The sequence below is a fragment of the Petaurus breviceps genome, unplaced genomic scaffold (assembly GCF_028583685.1).
Source record: "Petaurus breviceps papuanus isolate PSGF00001 unplaced genomic scaffold, PetGlider_PUasm1.0 90919, whole genome shotgun sequence".
Taxonomy (NCBI): Eukaryota; Metazoa; Chordata; class Mammalia; order Diprotodontia; family Petauridae; genus Petaurus; species Petaurus breviceps.
Genome location: NW_027187378.1, coordinates 38383450 through 38406652, shown reverse-complemented (window position 1 = coordinate 38406652; position 23203 = coordinate 38383450). Strand labels below are relative to the sequence as shown.

The 23203-nt window shown below is 37.5% G+C and overlaps 1 protein-coding gene across 2 annotated transcripts in view; it reads right to left on the bottom strand.

The window, feature by feature from the left end:
• The window catches only part of ZMAT4 (zinc finger matrin-type 4), a 725479-nt gene that overhangs the window by 373729 nt on the left and 328547 nt on the right, over nucleotides 1-23203 (bottom strand). For both annotated transcript variants that reach the window (XM_069075846.1, XM_069075847.1), the window contains exon 7: nucleotides 14093-14326. In XM_069075846.1, coding sequence (XP_068931947.1) covers nucleotides 14093-14326 — 234 coding nt within the window. The remainder of the gene's footprint in view (nucleotides 1-14092; nucleotides 14327-23203) is intronic.

Genomic DNA, 23203 nt, shown 5'->3' with positions numbered 1-23203 from the left:
CTATCTATCTATCTATCTATCTATCTATCTATCTATCTATCTATCTACCTATGTATTGTCAGGAGGCTCCCTCATATTATAGAATGGATGTAGGGTATTAAGAGAACACACCGTTTAGTAGTGACAGAATTGATGTATAGTCCTATAGAACCTTGTAACAAACACTGCTCTGCATTAAGGAAAAATGACTCAGGTGTTTCAGCTGAAATTGAACAATAGAGACCTTCAATCAATACCAACAATGAATCTCAGAGCTTGGAGGATGAAAATGAATTGTTCAGTAACTTCCTATGATGTTGCTTTCCTTCTTGAAAACAAAAGTAGAGGAAGGAGATGGAGGTGGGGAGGAGAGGTCTTTGCCCTTTACTGATGACAGTGTGACTAAGATAAGTTATTGTGGTGCTTTTGGTACAGAGGAAAAAAGATGCAGGGCAAGGAGTCAGAATTCCTGGGTTCTAGTTGTGGTTCTATCATTTAATTCCATTACCAAGGAAGGGACTTAGCATATATTGTGTTATAGGATAAGGACAGGAAGGGGTGGGGGGAGAGGGGAGAAGGGAGGAGAAAATGTAAAATGTTAAATAAAAGGTCATCCTACATTTAAGGAGTCTGAGTCCTCTCACCATTCATGAAGACTTTGCTGATCCCTTAAGCTACCTCTCATATAAACCTGTTTTTATTTTGTGTATGTTTATATGAAAACCACATTGTGGTTTTCACAGAGTCAATAGATGCATTATATATATATTATACATATATAGATATATACATATATACACACATTGTATATATACATATATACACATATATAAAAACATAGGTATTTTACATATGTACATATAAATATTCCATATAGTATATATTTATATGAAAATCATATAGTTGGGTCCCCAGATACAATATAACTTCCTTGAAGATACATATTGGCACACAGCAGGCACCATAATAAATGCTTATTGATTGGTTATAGTCTAATAGGACAAACTGAAAAGAGTAGTTGGATTCAGATAAGTTAGATTTGAATCCTGACTCTGTGTCTGCTTTCTTGTGGGACCTTAGGCAAAGTGTTTTCACCTCAGACTTAAACACTGTTCTATAATATGAACATCTCTTATATGTACTTTGTTATTGTTGTTCCATTGTTACAATCATGTCCAACCTTTTGTGATCTCGTTTGGGATTTTCTTGGCAGATATACTGGAGTGGTTTGCAGTTTCCTTTTCCAGATTATTTTATAGATGAGGAAACTGAAGCAAACAAGATTAAGTGAGTTGCCCAAGGTCACACAGTTTAGTAGATGTCTGAAACAGGATTTGAACTCAGGTCTTCTTGACTCCAGGTCTAGTGCTCTGTCTACTGTGCTACTTAGCTCCCCCTTTTGTGTATTTATCAGGTCTTATTATGTTTTTCTATGTATTTATCATAGGATCATTGGAGATTAAGATAGAAGGGACCTTATATACCATGACCAGCTAATTTTATGTGCTAATCTTGTAAGTTGGAATTTTAATTTTAGAGAGAAAAATTATTCTAGGAGAGGGTAAGAGAGCTTTTAAATTGTATTCATTTGGGGGCACTGAGGTAACACAGTGAATAGAGCACCAACCCTGGAGTCAGGAGGAACTGAGTTCAGATCTAGCCTCAGATGCTTGACACACTTACTAGATGTGTGACCTTGGGCAAGTCACTTAACCCCGATTTCCTTGCCTTCATCCTTCCCCCAAAAAATGTATTAGTAATTATTTAGAATTTTATTTTAATTTTATTTAGAATTTAAGACCAAATAGAAATGGGAAAAATCATTGGACTTAGCAACTGGATTTGAGTTCCAACTCTATCACTGACTCACTGTAGAACCAGGGGAAATGACTTCACTCTAAATCTCAACTTTCTCCTTAAAATTGGAACACATTAAGACAGGTATTCCTGTCCTAGAGTTTTGAGCATCAAAGGAGGTAAAATAGGGTACAAAAACACTTTGTAAATTTCAAAAAATCTGCCAAAAGAAGTCATTATTATAAATGATAATCACATTATATATATATATTTACTTCAAAATTCATATCTTTACATCAGTGTCTACATGGTATGGTACCATGATTGGATATTGCATTACAGTCTTATTTCTCTAAACAGAAAAATGTTGTTTTCAATGTAATATTCCTGGGTGCCTTCAAAAGACCATTTGGTTTGCCCTATTGTCTGCAGGAAAGTCAACTCCCAAAGATGGCAGAGTTGAAGTGAAGCTAAAATAATGATGGGGCTAAAATTTTGTTTTGCCTTCCTGTTGGCCTGGCTGCTTCCCCTGAGGAGTGGCCATCTTTGCAAATAAAATATATGTGAGCAATTATTATGTGTGGACCATCTCTTCATATGTGCCATGCCACCATCTCCCTCCCTGCCTCAGCTCCACCTGCACCAGATGTGCCAGGCACATAAGTCACTTAAGCAATTATACTACCCAAAATAAATATAGGATATAAAGATCAGGCTGAGGATACATGTACCAGCTGAGGTGTCAAAACACATTAAAAATAATAATATAAAAATAACCAGGTATAAGCTAAATAGAATATTTGCTTCTGTCACCTCTTTTCCTACTATTCAATTTAGAATTATGTGCTATAATTACCATATCTGTTTAAAGGTCCTATTTTCTGCTGAATCACAACTATGGAAATTACATACAGTACATTATTACAAACCCTTGGCATGGGGGAAAGGTGTTGCATTGGAGGTTTGAAGACATGGGTTCAAGTCTTGGATTTAGTGCTCATTATTTGAGAGGCCTCAGCCAAGTCATACCTGCCATTACCCTGTAAGCTCCTGGAAATCAAGGATTGTCTCATTTTGTTCTGTTTTGTTTTTCTCTGCATCTTCTGCACTTACTTGGCACACTATCCGGCACAGGAGGTACTTATGTTATAAGGGCCAAGATTCAGGTTCAAGTTCTGCTCCCTGCTAAAGTCGGAATGATGAAGGCACTAGTTAAACAATTATTGTTCAACAGTTCTATTGTTCCCACAGAACTGATGACTACAGTTCAGATATGAATATAAGCAATCAGCTTATAACCTCTGACTCTAAAAAAAAACCACCTTAGGCCTATAGAAAATCAGACTTTAGGTGTGGAAGAAATGCAACCTACTATGTTTCCATTGTATTCATTATTGGTTTGCTTTTCCTTGGAATGTACCAAAATATCTCTGTCAAATTTAAATCTTTGATTTTATCATTATTTAATGAAGGTAGCACCTCAAGAGTAACAGATGTTGCATATAAGGCTTAGTCATGACACAGAATTAAATAATTCAAAACTGTTCAGTGTGTGTGTGTGTAATACTTTACCCTCCAAAGTTTCTTCAGTGTGGTTAGCCCCTCCTTTGATGCAAGTTGAAATCTTTCCCTGACACAGCAGATGGTACCTCTTCGAGTTGCTATGCACAATAGGTATATACGATAGATAGATAGATAGATAGATAGATAGATAGATAGATAGATAGATAGATAGATAGATAGATAGATGATGGATAGATAGATAGATAGATGATGGATAGATAGATAGATAGATAGATAGATAGATAGATAGATAGATAGATGATGGATAGATAGATAGATGATGGATAGATAGATAGATAGATAGATAGATAGATAGATAGATAGATAGATAGATGATGGATAGATAGATAGATAGATGATGGATAGATAGATAGATAGATAGATAGATAGATAGATAGATAGATAGATGATGGATAGATAGATAGATGATGGATAGATAGATAGATAGATAGATAGATGATGGATAGATAGATAGATAGATGATGGATAGATAGATAGATAGATAGATAGATGATGGATAGATAGATAGATAGATAGATGATAGATAGATGATGGATAGATAGATAGATAGATAGATAGATAGATAGATAGATAGATGCATGCATGCATAAAAACATGCCTGGAGTCCAACTATTTTGTGAGTTTAAACACAAATGGAGAAGAAAAAAGAAGAAGGAAGGGGACAGGAGGGAAAGCAAAAAAGAGGAGAATAGGAAAAGGAAGAAAGAGTGGGTCAAGGAGAGGAGACAGAAGGAAAGACCCATGGTTTGTCGTCAGGCCTCTGTTGGCAGTAAGTTGATGAAGCATGCCTCAGCTGGTGCACTGACAGATTACTCTTCCAGAATGTCCATCCCGTCTTACGGTCCTGGAGGAGGACTTTCCTGGAAGTGTGCATAGCAGGCTCTCAATGTTTAGGGGCTACAGCTCTTTCATCAGTTGTACTAATGAAGTGGTACTCTAGGATTAGTGGAAGGACACGGCCTCACAGCTTTGCCTTAACAGGAAGCATTAGAAAAAAGGCCATGGATATAGAAAGAGCCATAGCATTTTATTTTCTGGTCATTAAGAATTATTGATTAAATTACTGATCTTTTTAAAAGTAAAAAGGATGTATGTAGCATGTTTGTTTCCAGGAAGACCAAACCTGCTATATTAGGGTCTTTTGAAATACCAGTTCAAAAAGAAGCAGGGTTAACCATAGGGTAGAGACTTAGAACCAAGTACACATTTGGTAGATCTACAAATCTATATAGCTCCCGTACAATGCCCCATAGAGATGAGGGACTAAGCAGTTCTATGGCACCTACTATGTTCCAGGCTGTGCTGCATACTTTATGAATGTTATCTCATTTGAGCATAGAGCATTATCTCACACAGGGATAGATGGTAACTATAGAGAATAAAAGCATTAATTCAGTACCACTGTAGAGTGCACTCACAGTCCCGGGTGGGGAGGGCAGCTCCCTACTGTCACCTGTTGGTTAAAATTAGAGTTGTGAGTATGTGGGAAAAACACTGACCAGTATTGGAGATCAATTACAGCTTTACCACTAACAAGTTATATGCCCTAACTCAGGTCACTTTACCTCAAGCCAAAGGCTCACTCTCCAGCATGAAATAAGGAGGTCAGTCCCTTTCAACTATGACATTTCTTGTTTCCAAGATTCATTCTCAATCTAAAAGATGAGTCCCATTCTTCCAGACACACAGCAGAGAGTTCATGCAGCTAATTGCAGTTTTATTTCAAACAAACAAACAAAAGTTTATTCAAAGTTTAAAGAAGGGGATATTTTCCCAAAAGAGCTCTAGCATATGTCAGATTAGCCCTCTGTCTTCTCCTAGATGGATTCTCCTAACTTACACTTTAGATTTTATTTCCAATGTTTCTAAATAAGAAATTGCATTCTTTCTGGGTTTTATGTAGCAGATAGATTTAAGCTAGGGAGATGACCTGCATGGTACTTTCTGGCCGAGGGAATTTTACGATTCCATAACTCAGTGACTTGCCTTTTTGTGTGTGTCATATTTCACACTTAGGAGGAGGTGATTGTTTTCTCGCCTCTTCCCCCCACTTTGAATTAGTACTGGAAAAAAGAAGGAACAATGGGGAACTTTGGTTTTCTACAACTGCTTCTCACTACAAATTACAGTACAATTCAAGAGGAAACTCATTATACATGTTTATACACATTTCAGCCAACCTCTTTTAGGATGCCAATGATGTGTTAATTCAAAAAGTCCCAATTTTTTCTCATTATTATCACAAAGGTCTTGTTCTGTTTAACCAAGTTGCTAACTTTCTTTCCTTCTTGAAATAAATTACCACTATTGTCATTTTTGCTACCAGCACTTGATTGTATATGGGATATCTCATTTCATCTTCACAATGACCCTCTGAGGGAGATACTTTTTCTATTCCCATCTTACAGAAGAGGAAACTGAAGCAAGTAGAGATTAATAACTTGCCCAGGGTCACACAGCCAGTAAGTGTCTAAGGCAGGATTTGCACTCAGGTCTTCCTAACTCCAAGTGTGGCAATCACTATGGTGCCACCTAGCTGCCCCTATTACCTTGTATTATTTTGTACATACTTTGTATTTACTTATCTGGCTGTATGTTATACCACTTTCCTTCATAAATTCCAGTAGACCATAAACTCCAGTGTAAACCCTAAGCTTAACACTGGACTTTATACCTATTAAGTGTTAAATAAATGTTTATTGGATTGAACTGAATTTTCTAAAAGAAGATACAGGCACCACACTTTATAGAGAAGCAAATAGGAGAGGGAATAAGCATTTATTAACCACCTACTATATGCCAGACACTGTGTGACGTACTTTACAATTATTATCTCATTTGATTCTCACAACCCTGCAAAATATATATTATTATTATTATTCCCATTTTACAGATAAAGAAACTGAGACAAAGGTAAAATGACTTGCCCAAGGTCACACAATTAGTAAGAGTCTGAGGTTATATTCGAATTCAGGTCTTCCTGACTTCAGACTCAGAACTCTGTCCACTGTGCTACCAGTTTCCTCTTTATGAGGGAAGGAGGAGTTGTTCCTTGAGGCCAAAGACTGCATGTATCAAAAAAAGCAAACTTAAAATGAAAATTATTCATCAATTATTTATCTCTTTAAACCATAAAGTAGCATCCCTAGATGGATTTGAGCGAAGGCTGAAGGTCTATCTGCACACCTTTAGAAATGGTGCCTTCTGGGAGTAGAATAAAGGCCTTAACTGGGTACTTAATACAGAGATATTAAGAGTCAATTACAAATAATTCAATCCCTAATCAACCTGAGATCGTAACATAGGAGTTTGCACAGGAAAATTTAATCATAAAATCATAGGATCAGAGTTTTTCCTGAAGGTAGGGAATTTAAACAACATTTAATCCAATTCTCTCATTTTACAGATAAGGAAACTGAGGCCTTGGGAAGTTAAGTAAGCTACTAAAATTCAATTTACTTGAGACAAAGCAAAATAATTACATTTGTCAATTTATGCAATGCATCTTAAAAGTTTTTATATATTTAGACATTTTTTAATATACAATAGGCCCTCCTTTCACTGCAAGCATTTATATACAATTTGGCATTGAGCTCACAAGATTTTGACAAATATTCCTTAATTCTTCTTTATGAAAACACACCTGGACATTAACAGCCCATTTTTAAAAAGTCTAGCCTTGAGTACAGTCCATAAATTTTCAGTGGAGTTTAAATTATGCGAGCTCTCTGGTCACAGAAGCAAATAAATCTACATCCTTTACAGACTCAACTAGATAAAACATGCGTTAAGTGCCATGACACTGTGCAAAGAACTGAGAATACAAAAGAACGAGAGTCCCTTCCCTCAAGGAGGTTACAGTCTATGAGGGACAGAAGAGGAGAAAGATGGAAAAGTAGTACCAAGAGGAGAGGGGTTGGGAAGGGGAATGGGACTGAATTCGGTTAGCAGTGAACACCGTTGTCATGGATACTTCCACACATGGAGGAAGAGAGTAGGAGTCTAGTGAGTGGAGTCATTGTCAGTGTGAAGCAACTGCTGTGGAGAGGTGGGAAAGTCATGGGGGCAGAGGAGGGTTGAGCCAGGTTAGCAGTGGTAGAACTCTCTTAACATTTTGTGATATGTGACATGATAAAAGGTCATGTTTCAGTATTCTGCCCCATGCCCCAGGAGGCTCCCTCATCATCCTGCAAGATCTCACCAGTCTTGCTACCCCATCTCATCAATGTCGTTGTTGTTAAGTCATTTTTCACTCGTTTCCAATTCTCCATGACCCCATCTGGGGGTTTCTTGGCAGAGATACTGGAGTGGTTTGCTACTTTCTTCTCCAGCTCATTTTACAGATGAGGAAACCGAGGCAAACAGGGTGAAGTGACTTGCCCAGGCTCACACAGCTAGTAAGTGTCTGAGGCCAGATGTGAACTTAGGAAGATGATTCTTCCTGCCTCCGGGCCTGGTGCTTTATTTGCTGTGTAACATAGCTGCCCCACTTCATCAGTATCCTCTACCTTTCTGATTGGGGGATGGGGCTATGAACTCCAAACCTCAATTTTAACAGAGAGCAAGCTCACTGCAGACATCCCATCATTGCTCACCCGGCTGTTCCACTTTAGGACTTCTATGACTGACTTCTCCACCATGCCCCCTTGTCATGTACCTTCTTCTCATCCCCTTTCAGCTCATTTTTGTGTTTGTCTACTTGAGATTATAAACTCCTTGAAGTCAGAGACTGTTTCTTTTTCCATCTTTGTATCCCTAGCACTTAGCACAAAGCCTAGCACATAGTAAATGCTTAATAAATGTTTACTAACTGATAAGTCTTTCTCCATTTGGTAATTTCTACAATTATAGAATCATAATTATTTCTATAATGAAATAAGGATTAAAAAGGTTAAGAAATATAATCAAACTGCTAACCCGGCTCAGCCTCCTATGACTTCGCCAGCAGTTCCTTCACACTGACAATGACTCCACTCACCAGACTCCTACTCTCTTTGGTAAGTTCCTCCCCAGCCTCCATTTGTGGAAGTCCCCATGACAACCATCTTCACTTCTAACTCAGCTCACTCCGATTCCCCTTCCCAACCTCTCTTTGTCCCAGCCCTTAACACGGCTTTTCCACCTTGCCCTTGTTTTCCCCTTGTAGACATTAACCTCTGGAAGGAAAGGGATTGGTGTTCTTTTTACTTGTGTTATCAGTGGTTTGCACAGTGCCTAATATGTGATAAGTGCTTCATAAATGCTTTTATCTAGGAGAATCTATAAAGGATACAGATAAATTCGCTTCAACGACCTGAGAGATCACATAATTTAAACTCCATGAAAAATTTCTGTCTCTCTCTCTTCCTCTCTCATTACATATATAATGAGAGAGAAAATTTCTCTCTCTCTCTCTCTATATATATATGTGTATATGTACATATAAATAATTAATTTCTATATTTTTATAATTTTCTATAATCATAATTCTGTAATTATATTTTCTATAATTATAAAATTTTGATTATTATAGAACACCTATGTTTGTGTTTTTGTTTTTCAGTCATTTCAGTTGTTTCCAACTCTTTGTAGCCCAATTTAGTTTTCTTGGCAAAGATACTGTAGTGGTTTGCCATTTCCTTCTTCATTTCATTTTGTAGATAAAGAAACTATGGCAAACAGGGTCACATAGTCGGAGGCTGAAGGTGAACTCATGTCTTCCTGACTCCAGGCCCTGGGTTCTATCTATTATGCCACCTAGTTTCCTCTATGTTTGTTAGTATAGCTTTATATTTACCAGAGTTCATCCTTCTCTCAACTAATTTAAGTCTTCGAGGCCAACTGGAAGTGAAAAAAAATTCCAAAAATATATTTTTGAGTTGTATTTTCCAGCCTGATGCAGATATCCAGATGTCAGGATTTAGTCAATGATTTTGGTATACTCTTGAATGAAAATGTGAGATTCATTAGTAAAATTTCCTATTTCACACCCTTCAGTACTTCTGTATTTGTATTGTCTTGCCAACCAGAAGCCCTTTTCCCCTTCATAACAGAGGCTAGAAGCTATTTGGATATTTTGCTTGTTTGTTTTGTTTTTGATTGCCCTTTTCACTGATTTTCCAACTTCAAGAAACTTCTGCCTCATTGTAGAGGTACCACTGAGAGCCGCTGCAACTGCCAGGTCCTTCTAAAAGCCTTTTTTTTTGTTTTCTGAGAATTAACTGGGTTATTACACAGCAATAATCTATCAGTTCTTGCTTGGTGCTGTTTTCCATTTGGGGGTCATATTTTCTTTTGCTTTTCAGCGCTACTGAGCTTGTTTCAATGTAAGTTTGAATGACGTTTGACATGTTTGATTTACTCACACCAGTACCCCTGCAATATCTCGAGGAGTCAATGAAGTATGCTCTTTGAGATCTATATCTTAGAATAATGTCCAATTTTTAAAACCACTAAAATAAAAACACAATGAAAGAGCAGTGAAATGCATGTGTATGGCATGAAATCCACCACTCAGCTAACGGACAGCTAATTAAAGCTGGAGGATATAGCTCGGTCTAGTTTCATACAATTAAGGTCATTTGTCCCGAATCATTCTGGTGTCAGTTGGTAGCACAAATGACTACAATTGCCACAAAATGAAATTTAACAGGATTACTTCTCCCAAGTAATTAAAACACTATTTATATGTATGCATATATGTGTATGAATATGTATATATACATATATACATACACATATTTACACACATATATGACATGGAAGGGAAGGCAAGTAGAAAAATAAATATATCATCTGTATAAAAGAGATATATAGCTACATAGAAAGATATAATAGTCATATATCCATGCATGTAACTTCTATCATACTATATATTTTTGATATGAATATGTGTGTATATACATTCATGAGTGTGTGTATATACACACACACACAGGACTATATATCATGTGTATTTGTGTGTGCTTTTTACTTTTTCTGACATTTAATGACTCCAGGAGAGTAAGAATCTGAGATCTGGAGTTAGGGAATTGGAGTTTGAATCCCAGCTCTGCAATGTATTATCTGTATGACATAAGTCATAGAGGATGCAGTGGACACAGTCTCTCACTATATTCTTGAGAACAAACTAAAGAAATAAAGACTGAAGGGGGACAGGAATGGAGAAAGAGATGGCAATATTCCCTCCCCCCTACTTATTCATCATCTCACTACATTCTGGTGGTCTAGCTCCTTCCTTTGGAAATCTCATGATGGCTTAGCTGTCAAATTCATGATCTTTCTTTCCTCAAGTATCATTCTTGTTGGTCCTTCTGTAGGATTCCTTTTGGTCACAGCACTCCCTTCCCCAAGGGCTCCTGCTATAGATCCTGGTTCATTTTCTACCTGCCTGACCCCTGCTTTTAAGGCTCATGGTTCTCTTAAGATATCTTACCCCTCCTCTCTTTCCTCTCTCTCCACTGGAGACCTCTTCTTCACACATGGCTTAAACTGTCACCTCTATAAAGATGCCTCTCCTATCTATAGATTCTTCTCATTTCTCTCCTTTGAACTCCAGACCCACATTATCAACTACTTCCTTAACATTCTAACCTCGATATCCCAGTAGAACATCAAACTCAACAGGTCTAAAACTGAAACCCTTACCTTCACTCAGACCCTGCCATAAATCGCCCATTTCTATTGATGGCAGCAGCTTTTCCCCAGCTCAGAAAAAGTTTATAACCAATAAAAACACAGACTATAGCGACCAAAAATACAGATTAAGTAAGATAGATTACATACAATGTTTCCCCAAAGCCAGGGTACTTTAAAGGTTAAATAGCTTAGAACTGAACTAAGACATTTGGAACACTCTGTCTGCGTACATATATATGCATACATGTATGTATACGTGCATGTTAATGTGTACACACATAAATGTGTGTAAACATGTGTGTATAGTACACATGCTGCACACACACTTTCATGCACACACATTGTGCATGCATTCATGTGCTTATATACACACAGATATGTGTATCTATATGTTTTATCTATATGTATGGGTACACATACAATTATATAACTATATACATATAGTACTTTCTTATATATACACACAAATATATTCATAGAAATATATATATATATAGTGCTGTGAAATATATACACACATAATCATATAAATATACATATATATTTCAGAAGAGAGAATATTTTAGCACTTCAAGGCATCCATGAATCATTACACAACAGTTGGGTAGGAGAGCAGGAGTAGCTTACACGTGACTTGCAGATTTTGCTCCTCACCACCCCCAATCCTCCCCTCCGCCCCTCATCGAATCTCCAGCCTTCTCCTGCCACATATAGGCCTAGTGTCGTATCCCAAGTCAGGAAGCTTTCAGATTTCTTTACCCTTCCCCATCTGAGGCAAAGATATTTCCTGCCCTCAAGAGGCTCACAGTCTGATGAGGGGAACAACATGCTAACAACTGTGTACAGGATAATTTAGAAATAAGCAACAGAAGGACAGCATTAGCTTTGAAGGTGATTACAGCTAAGATGCCCCAATCATATGCTTTTAGTAACTTCTAATTCCTTTCCAGGCCATCATTATGAATCCAATGGAGATTTCTCAGCAATCATGACATAATCAGTATCTTCAGAAGAAGCCAGGTTACCCAAGGGCTCAGCTCTCAGGACTTGGCAGTGTACTATAATAGACCTTTAAGTAAGTGTATATAGCACATATTATCAGGATGTTTCATATGGATGGCAAAAAGGTTAGCTTCAAGGACAGTTTGTTCGATGCTAATCACATTCCATGTGCGACTGAGTCAGAGTCACATTGAGTTATCAAGTCAAGGTGGATCCTTTTTGTCTTTTATATAAAAGAGTGACTGCTTAAATGCTAAAGAATTCAGATGCCCAAGTCATTAAGATATGTGTCTGTACATAAAAGATGCAGCACCAATCATTTAGAACAGGGAAGGAGAATTTCCTCGAGGAATAACTCTTCTTCAAGTCATACTATCTGGCAGAAAACATAAATAAAAACCTCTTTTTCTCCTTCAGTGCCCTGCCATGATGGAATCCCCTAACAAACTGTGCTCATTCCTAGGAAAAGGGAGGTGCAGTTTGGCCTTCAGCTATGAGAGGCTCTTACACTTTTTTGGCTAAACTCTAGGGTGAGGACAGTCCTCCAAGAAAAAAAAAAGTAATAATAACAGGTTTCCCACAGCACTTTCAGAGGGATCATTTATTGCTCTGAAATATTAAACCCTTTGTTTTTCCTTAGCTAAGAAGGATGTACAATAACATAATATCTTAAAGTTGTTGGTTTTGTTTGTATTTTTTTCCTAATCACAAGATATGTTGAAGAAATGGCCTATAAGAAAGCATCACGATCAGGTTAAATGGCTTTGATAAACTCACATAATATAGAACTAGGAATCACCTAATCTGAACACGTCATTTTATAGAGGAGGAAGCAACTTGTATCCCTGAAAGATTAAGCATCTTCATGAAGGTTACTCAGTGACAGAATTAGGACTCAAGACCAGTGCTCCAAAATGAATGCCCTTTTCATAATACCACAACACCTTTGCATGAAAATACATGCTGGGAGTAATTTGTAGACAGGAAAAAGGAAGCAGTTACTACTCATTTTATGATACTATTCTCTACACAGCTCAGTCTTCCTCTAGCTAGAGCAGGGATTCTTAACCTTTTTTGTGGCTCTTTAGTAGAAGCCTATGGACCCTTCCTCAGAATAAAGTTTTTAAATACATAAAATGCACAGGATTACAAAGAAAAGAGTGTGTATGTGTGTATACATATCCAATATTTACCACTACATACATGTATATGTATGTAGTGGTAAATACATATATAACATATAAATATATTAAATATAAATATATTTCAATGTACCAAATTGGTTATGTGTATTACACTCATACATAAACAATGATGCATATGTTTATGTGTGTATGTATGTATATGTATATATATATGCATATACATAAATAATGACACGGTTAGATGATGCAATAAACAGAATTCAGGACCTGAAATTAGGGAGAGATGAGTTCAGATGCCATCTCAGACACTTACGAGCTGTGTGACCCAGGGCAAGTCATTTAACCTTTATCTGTCTCAGTTTCCCCACCTGTAAAATTGGGATAATAGTAGCATCTACCATGCAGGGTTGTGAGGAAGGATCAAATGAGATGATATTTGTAAAAAGCACTTAGTACAATGCCTGGCACATAGGAAGCACTATAAAAATGTTAGTTATAATTATTATGCATATATAGCATATATAATTTTCTAATGTAAAAAAAAAGTCAGGTTAAATTAGTTAAAGTCCCAGGCTAAGAATCCCTGGTTACATGCAGGGTGAGGTGATGAACAGATAAAGGCCTAGACTTGTAATCAGGAATACTTTAGTTGAAAGCCAGCCTTTGATACAAGTCAGTATGTCCATCAGCAAGTCCCTGAAGCTCCGTGAGTCCTATTTACCTCATCTCTAAAATGGGGATCATAATAGTTGTAGTACCTACCTCACAGGGATGCTGTGAGGGTCACCTGAGATAACAAAGGAATGCCAGTGATTCTTCCTGCCCAAATATACCTGCAGGCTGTGACCTACTATTTTGCACACAGAGCCTGAGGATGGAGAAGCCCAGAGTAGGAAATCTCAGGACCTGAGAATCTCCATCATCTTAGACCTGGCACCTTCTGCTATTGAATAATTGACCCCCCTTACCTCTCAACTCCCCCAGATCCAGCGTCTTCCCCAGTTGTTCTAACAAATCCACCCGGGCAGCATTCTTTTTGTGTTTTTTGCCTTCATAATGTTGCTGGGCCATCAGAGGGTTATTGAACCAGGCTGCACAGAGCTGACAATATCTGTCTGAATCTCTTCGACGATGGGGTGAAGGCATGGCCACTCCTGGAGCACTGGCCGCATGGGGCGGCTTGAGTGGACTCAGGGGGGTTTCTGTAAGAGGAAACATTCAGAAATAAAGGCTATAATTAAACTATGATTGCCTACATTTTCTTCCCAACACCTGAAGTTGAAAGATACCCCCACATTAGTCACTGAAGTCAAGAATTAAATATAGCAACTTGAGCTGAATATTAAGCATAGTTACTTAATTAAAATAATGTCATGCACAATAATAATAGCTCATATTTATATAGCCCTTAATAGTCACTTCTGTACACGATCTCACTTGATCTCCAGTAAACTCAGTGAGGTAAAGAGTGCATTCATATCTCTAGTTAATATCTCGGGTGAGGCTCAGTGTGCTTGACAGAGTTACTCAAGGGTACATTGTGTAGTTAAGATAGTCCACAGGATTGCACTCTGAGATCCAGAAGGCACCCTGGAGGTCCTCTACTCCAGAGGTTCAGAATCTGGGGTCCACAGATCTGCTTCCCCACCAACGTTGATTTCAGGGGGTCCATGGACTTGGAAAAGGAGGAAGCTATAACTTTCCTTTTACCAATTTAGCATTTCTTTGAGTATTTTTTTAAATTATGAAAACAGAATTCATATACTTCATCAGACTGCTGAAGGAGTTTTTAACAAGAAAAAAAGATAACTAGTCCAAGCCCATCACCTTACAGCAAAAAACAAACCAAAAAACCCCAAACTGACTAGCCCAGAGAGATTAAATTCCTTGACTAAGGACAGATAATAAACTCAAAGCTACACTAGGCAGCGAGGTGATGTTAGAACAGTGTTGGACCTGGATTCAAGAACATCTGAGTTCAAATCCAGTCTCAGGCACTTACCAGCTGTGTGACCCTGGGCAAGTCACTTAATCTGTTTGCCTCTGGTGCCTCAACTTGTAAAATGGGGATAATAAAGCACCTACCCCTCAGGGCAATTATGAGGATCAAATGAAATAATATGTGCAAAGTGCTTAGCAAAGTACCAGGCACATAGTAGCCCCTTAATCAGTGTTTGCTTATCTCCTTTCTTCCAGTATAAGAATGTGGCTCAGTAGAAAACCTAAGGACCTAAGATTGACCTTCAGACCTAACAAAATAATGCTACATTATGATTATAAAGGATTCACACAAAAGGTAGGACTGACCTAATGGCTAGTAACCCTAGTTACGTTTTCAGCAAGTGAGACAGAGACCATGGAGAGTTCCCTGTCATTGTAATTCCTAAGGACTAATCCATCAATTGTCTTTGCCAATCCACTTTTAATGAAGTTTAGCAGTTAGCAGGGCCTCATAATTTATTGATGGCTGAGTTTTCATAGAGTTATGCAAAAACCTGACAATCTAAGGAACAAGCCACCCCCAGGAGGAAAGAAGCAACGTCCTTTGATAAACTCTAAAAAAAGATTTATTTCAAAATCAACATTGAAGTGAAAATTCATTTTTATTTGAAATACACAAAACGAGAAAGTGAACCACCAGCGGATGAACCCTGCTTTCTCATTTCAGACATCACTACCTGCTACAGCCTGAATATATTAGAGATAAAACTGAGGCTTCAATAAATCCTTTAAAAAATGAGGACAGATTTCTTAGTAGTGCTATAACTGGGGGGCGATTTGCTTCTCCAACCATTGTCTCAGTTTTCTTCTGTGGAAAATGGATCTGAAATAGATGGTCTATAAGATCCATTTTCTTCTAATGGACTCTTTTCTCTTCTAAGGCTTCTTACGGCTCTTAGAATCCAGTTCTTGTTCTATTTTCTATGCTCTAAAGGTTTTTCCAATATCAATAATAATAATAGTAACAACAACAACAATAATAACGTTATTTAAATAGTGCTTTAAGGTTTGCAAAGTGCTTTACAAACATTACCTCATTTTGTCCTCACAACAACCCTGGAAGCAGGCGCTATTATTTTCCCCATTTTCCAGATGTGACAAATAAAGGTTAAGTGACTTACCTAAGGTCACCTAAGTGTCTAAGGCAGGATTCACACTCAGGTAGCCTGTCTCCCAATCTGCTACTTCATTCACTTAGCTTCATCAATGATAATGATGTTAACAATGATGATAACACATATTGTCAAATAAAATAATAGGTGCCATTTACATAGAGCTCTAAGGTTTGTAAAGTGATCTATATACATTATATCACTTGATCCATATAAACACCCTGGAATGTAGCTATGACAATGAGAACTTCAAATAATTTTGCCTCAGCAAGCCTACTGGGGAGGGGGTGCAGTACTGACAGGCAAGCACCTTGGAGCTGCTACCAGGACTACAGAGGAGCCCCTCCAGCTACTGAAATGTAAACCAGGCTATGTCAAATGTATGCAAATTATATGAATTACACTACTTAATTATATTAGCAAATTATTGGCTGATATTTGAGTGACATTTGGGGAGAAGAGAATGAAGAATGGTGGCATCCAGGGAGGGGAGGAGTGATGGATGTCTCATTGAATATGAGATTCTGGTTTGTTTTTTTTTTTTTTAGGAAAAGGTGGGATACATGTAAAGACTTTTATACAGCAAGCTTTATTTTCAAGGCATTAGTTTGAGCTATGAGTTCTCAATAAAGTACTTAGATAAACTCAGGTTTCTTCTACACTAGTTACAACCCTGGAAAGCTATGATCAAAAAGATGTTAGAAAAACAATGAGTATAGGGCATATTTAGGAAGATACCCATGATATGCTAACTTATCTCCATTTGATAAATGACACAATTGTAGTAGCCACCACACTGGAATACCCAGGATGACTGCTAGAACAGTTTCTTAGATCTGCTTTACTAGGCAAGGCAGCTGTTCAAGGGATCAACAATTTTTTTAATTCCATTTATTGGTTTAGGGGTAAAATCAGCATCTCGAACTTTAGAGAAAGTCTAAACAAAGAAAATAGAGAAATACAAGCAGAGAAATAAAGACCAACAGACAGAGCTTCTAACTGTCTGAGAAATTAACACAGATCAAAAGATAGACCTAACTGTCTGATCAAGGCAGTATACCAGAGAGAGAAGCACTAACATCTGGGTTTTTCAAAGCTGGGGGTTGCTTTAATGGCTACCCAGAATCTCATCTGGTCAAATCATAAGAACACTCTTCCAATGAATGAGCCCCAAAGCAAAATGCTAACCTCAGTGTATATATACCCTTTTTGTTTTAGAGCCAGAGGGGATCATAACCTTCTTGACTCAGTGCCTAATTAGAAATTAAGAAAAGGTGTTCAAGCCTTCCTACAAGCAAGTGTGTTCTAAGCAAACTTTCCTTAATGGGCTCCAGGGGAGGCCTATTAATGGGTGGGAAGATCTTTTATCCCCTTAACATTATAACATTTGAGTCTTAGAGAGATTAAGTAACTTGCCCCTTGGTCATCCACAGTAAGGGGTGGTATATGAATCCAATTCTCCCTTAAATCCAGGTCCAATGTTCTTTGCACTATGGCAAATTGCCTGGGTTCTATTGCTTTTTCTCACTCATTTTATGTCCTAAATTCCCTTTTGACTTTGCCATTTACTAACTATATAACTGTTGAATTAAATCGACTGAATATCTATGTTCAATGAAAGGCAGCATGGCATCATGAATACAGATGTGGCTTTGGAGCCACAGTGGCCTGGGTTCAAGTTCTACCTTTGGGAACTACTGGCCATGTGAGTTTTGGCCAGTTATTTATTCCTCACTGCTCTAAGCAAGCTTCTAAGACTATAAAATGCAAGTGAAGCTTCTGACTTGCAAGGTTGGAGGAAGTTTCCTTACCTGTGAGTTCCCTATAAAAAAAAAAGTAAATGCAGTTAAAATCTATATCTAATATTCTAAGGCAGAAGTTCGTAGTCTTTGTGTCATGGTCCCCTCTGGCAGTCTGGTGAAGCTTATGGGACCACTTTCTCAGAATTATGTTTTTAATTATATGGAATCAAATACATAGGATTATAAAGGAATGTAATTGTATTGAAATAAAAAAAATACATGCACATTTTCCCATCGAAATTCACAGAATCCCTGACATACATCCAAGGATACACAGACCTTTGGTCTACAGTCATTGCAAACTGTCAGTGTATGTACTACTTTCTGAAGTTCTTTCTAGGTGTAACATTCTATGTGCATGTTTTAGCCTTCCTTCCAATCCTAGTGTTCTATGTAGTTTAACATTCTAAAATCCCTTCCAGATCTAATATTATGTGATTCTATGGTTCTAAGTACCAGAAAAGAAATTATGTTGATTTTAGTGTGCATGCATGCGTGCGTGTGTGTGTGTGTGTGTGTGTGTGTGTGAAAGAAAGAGAGAAGCAGACAGATAGACATAGACACAGAGACAGAGACAGAGAGAGACAGGGAGAGGAGGAAAAAGAGGAAGAGGAGGAAGAGGAAGAAGGGATAAGAGAGAAAGGAGGCAAGAAGAAGGGAAAACAGAGGAGGAAAGGAAAGATAAAAAAAAAGTTAGAGAAGAGAGAATGACTACTTTGGAAAATGCCTTTTCTAGTTGATGCTTTAAGTAAATTTTTGTTTTGTTTTGTTGGGGTGGGGAGAAGAGGCAGGGAGCAGAAAGTGTGCAGGGATTGCCAGAGTACGTAGGAGTAGATGTTTCTTTCCTAAATTGATAAGGAATTTATCACAAGCTACAGCATTTCAAGATATAGACAGTTTCTGTTATTGATTAAAGTATCCTCAGTCTGAGTGCTTACAATCTGTTCTAGATCCAGAGAATATGAATTTAAAGGGAAAGTCAAGAACAACGACATTAGCTTCTTGCCAAGGCCATTTCTCGTGATTCTTTTGAAATCATGAAGTTAGAGAATATTTGAGCTAGAAGGAGCCTTTGAGGTCATCCACAGCAGCTCAGAGACTTTCCTAGGGTCTAACAAGGGGAGAAGCTGGGAGTTTAACCCAAGTCCCCTGACCCACAGTGCAGTGCTTATTCCCCCTCATTAGGCTGCCTCTCCAAAGGCTCTGGGATGATAGTGGTCACCCAAATAGGACCTTTTCTTTCCCTTCCCCATCTCCTGAATATTTGTCATAATCTGAACAGGATTTGATTTTCCTTTTGAAAAAAAAATAATTCAGATCCGAAATGTCTTGAGGACAAAAAGCAAATTCTCACATGATCTATTTAGTCATACTGCAACATAGCCACTGCTTCTATCAGTGTGTTTTCTGCAGCCTGGAATGCAGCTGCCAAAACAATAAAATATGGGTTTGCTTAAAAGAGAGGCTGAGAACTGGGGTAATACTGTTATATTCCAGAGCACAATTAACACTTAATCAGCACACCTAGCTTACAAATTACTTTTAATTAGGTCTTTCTCTTTTAGATAAAATGCCTGACACAGAAGTAATTACTTAGCAAATGACATTTCCTTAGAAGACGTCTCTTGGTATGATGGAAGCAAATTCAGATTTTATTTTTTTGCTCTCCCTCCAGAAATTCCTTTAGATCAGAAGTTTTGGGACCAAAATAATACTCGGTCAGGAGCCCATAAGAAAACAACATTATTGTTTGATTTTTGTCTTAAGGGCCTTTTTATGAAAGAAATCTCATCTTGGAATGCAGAAAACTACTGTTGGAATACCATGGTTCAGAAGGGTTACTATTAATAATAAAAATATTGATCAAAAGTTTCTTTTGATGTTTTATGGTGGTCTGGTCCTTGGGGACTATACTACTGGGATCTTGAAGGTGATACCAGCAGAATGCAACCTACCATTCATTTGTTCATTGATTCATCCAATAAATACTTATTAAATACTTGCTGTGTTGAATAATTTATCTACTCTGTCCTCATGGAGTTTGCAAAATCCTCTGCCCTCATAAAGGAAACATGGTCTAGGGCAGTGGTTCTTGATTGTTGGTCTTAGTACCCAATTACAGTCTTAAAATCTATTGAGAACTTCCTCCAAGAGCTTTTTAATGTGAGGTTTTATTTTCCAATACTTACTCTATTAGATATGAAAAGAGTTGATATTATTAAGAAAATACTTTGGACCTCATGGTCCTGCTGAAAGGCTCTCGGGGACCACCAGGAGTCCCTAGATCATACCATAAGAGGTTCTGTGGACTAACTATGAAAGTTGGAGTCAGGAGACAGATCTCTGGTTTCAAATCCAGAATCTGTCACTTATTAATCTAGTAATCTTAATAATGTCTCTCTTAGTTTGCTCATCTGTATAATGGGAATAAGAATACCTGAAATCTCTACTTCACAGAAGTGTTGTAAGTTTTAAATGGAGATAAAGCATATAAATTAATGTGTGAACACCAAGGTTTTCTAAACCTGTGAGCACTTATTATTATAAAGCTTACAAGTCTCATGGGGTGTAAAAAATACACAGATACAAATAGGCATAATAGATAATAATTGATGGAAAGTACATTAGAGAAGTGGGGGAAAAAAGTGCCATGATGGGGGGACAAGATCCAAAGCTCACCCCAATTGCCCTCCAAAAAGCAAAAAAAAAAAGAAAAAAAAGTTCTGTGCTCATTTGGGGCGGCTAGGTGGTGCAGTGAATAGAGCACCGGCCCTGGAATTAGGAGGACCCGAGTTCAAATAAGGCCTCAGACACTTAACACAAAAACTAGCCATGTGACCTTGGGCAAGTCACTTAACCCCAATTGCCCTCCAAAAAAGAAAAAAAAATCCAAAGTTCAAAATTTGAAGAACTGGTGGTTTTGAAGTCTAAATTTACTTTTTTCCTAGGCTAACACACATACACACATGCACAAACTTTTAAATAGGATGCACTGGAATTTAGAGACAAGGTCAGGAGATATTACCTTCTAAAATTGAAGTTAATAAGAAGTAACATAAAGATAGGGCATTAGGCAGCTGTAGCAGTAGGCCATTCTAAGAAATGATATCCCTAGATTAGAGAAGGGAAATCCATCAGCTTTCAGGAGCTTGGCTTAAATATCCATTTAAACATATATTTTGCTCTGGTTCTCTGATCACCAACCAATCTTATCTTTTATAATTTGGTTTCCTGAGTGGACCTACTGTATAGTATAGAACAATCCCACATAAAAGCTTGAGAAAATTATCATTTTAAATGAACAAACTGATTTCCTTCTTTGCAATTCATTATCTTTTTAGTTTAGGCAGCACTGATTTGTATCGCTGAGCCTGGACGCCTCTGGACAAATGAAGGGGTGATATTTCTGAGCTGATGATCAGATCTTTGATCTTAAGATCCCCCTCCAAACCATGTGTCACAGGATAACTATTGGCTACACCTCCTCCCCAAACCCCAGTCATCTTTAATATCATCTTTTAGATGAAATAAATTTATTTTATCAATTGATACCTTCTATATAGCCAGGAGGTAGGTGGTACAGGACAGAGTACAAGACCTGTAGTCAGGAAGACTCATCTTCTTGAGTTCAAACCTATTCTCAAACACTTACTGGCTGTGTGACCCTGGGCAAGTCACTTAATCTGTTTGCCTCAGTTTCCTCATCTTGCAAAATGAGTTGAAGAAGGAAATGGCAAACCACTACAGTATCTCTGTCAAGAAAACCCCAAATGGGACCATGAAGAGTCAAACATGACTGAACAAAAACAATCTTTTATCTTTTATATCATATACTACCAGGAATAATATAAAATTCAAAATTTATCAAATGAGGTACCTAATTCATAAAAAAAAATGCCTTGCCTTATGTATTATAACAGAGGCCAAATAGTGCAGTGGGAGAGCACTTTATTTAGATCAGAGGATCTGTGTTGAAATCACCACTGCCACTTGCTAGTCATGTGACTGAGTAAATCACGTAATTCTCCTTGACCTTAGTTTCCTCACTTACAAAACAAGGATAAAAATATTTTTATAATCTAAATCACAGGCTCATATGAAGAAAACGTCTGTAAACTTTAAAACACTATGTCACTTAGCAGAACAATCTGAGTTTCCTAAATTGTGCTCACGATTCCATTTTTCTTCTTTCTGAGTTTTTTGTGTCTCGCTCCTCTCTCCCACCAAAGTCCAGGTTCAGAATTCCTTTACTGCATGTTTTTACATGTAAACCCATCAGATGTTGATCAGGGATTAAAAGGGCGAAAAGAAAGATAGTGTGACATGAAAGAAAGGGAAATGGACAAATGTGAGAAGCCCAGAACTGGGAGCATCAGATGAGTTAAATACAGTTCAAACATTTCTTCCTTTATATATTCAATCCATACACCCACTTATTGGTTTGTTCACTGCATTTGGTGTCAGAAAACTTTGGTATGAGAAGGTTCTTTGCTCTGGAATTCCCACTAGCTCCCTCTTTCTTATTTCTGGGAAGAATAAATTCTTCTGTTTAACATGTAAAGTTTTGCATAATCCAACTCTGGTCAATCCTTCCAGAATTACTATAGGTCACTTTCCTTTACTCATTGTTCCCCTTCCATCTATAGCCTCCAGGCCTTTGCAGTCAGGAATGCATTGCTTATTCACCTGCACCTTGAAGGATCCCTAGGTTCTTTCAAGGTTTACAATAGGTGTCACTTCCTAAACAAGGCCTATCCTAATCCCCTCAGTTACTAGTCCCTTAGCACCTAACCACTCATATTTACTTTTCTATGTACATGCTGCTTTCTCCCCCCACCTCTATTCATCTCAATAGAACGAAAACTCTTCAGGGCAGAGACTTTATTTTTTTGTTTTTGTATACTCAGGACCTACCATGCTGACTACCAGGTAGTGTTTCCTTGATGAATGCTTACTGAATTAATGAATGGATGAATGAATGAACACACATATAGGATGAAAGAATAATTTATTATATACTGGAGAAGGGTAACTATTTGATTATTTTAGTTCCATTGTCAGAAATCACTCATTTCATGTTTCTAATTTTCCTTATCTCTATATTAAGTAACATATACAAATATACTGTATTTCCCCCTCACCCTAAATGCCAAATAAAAACTAT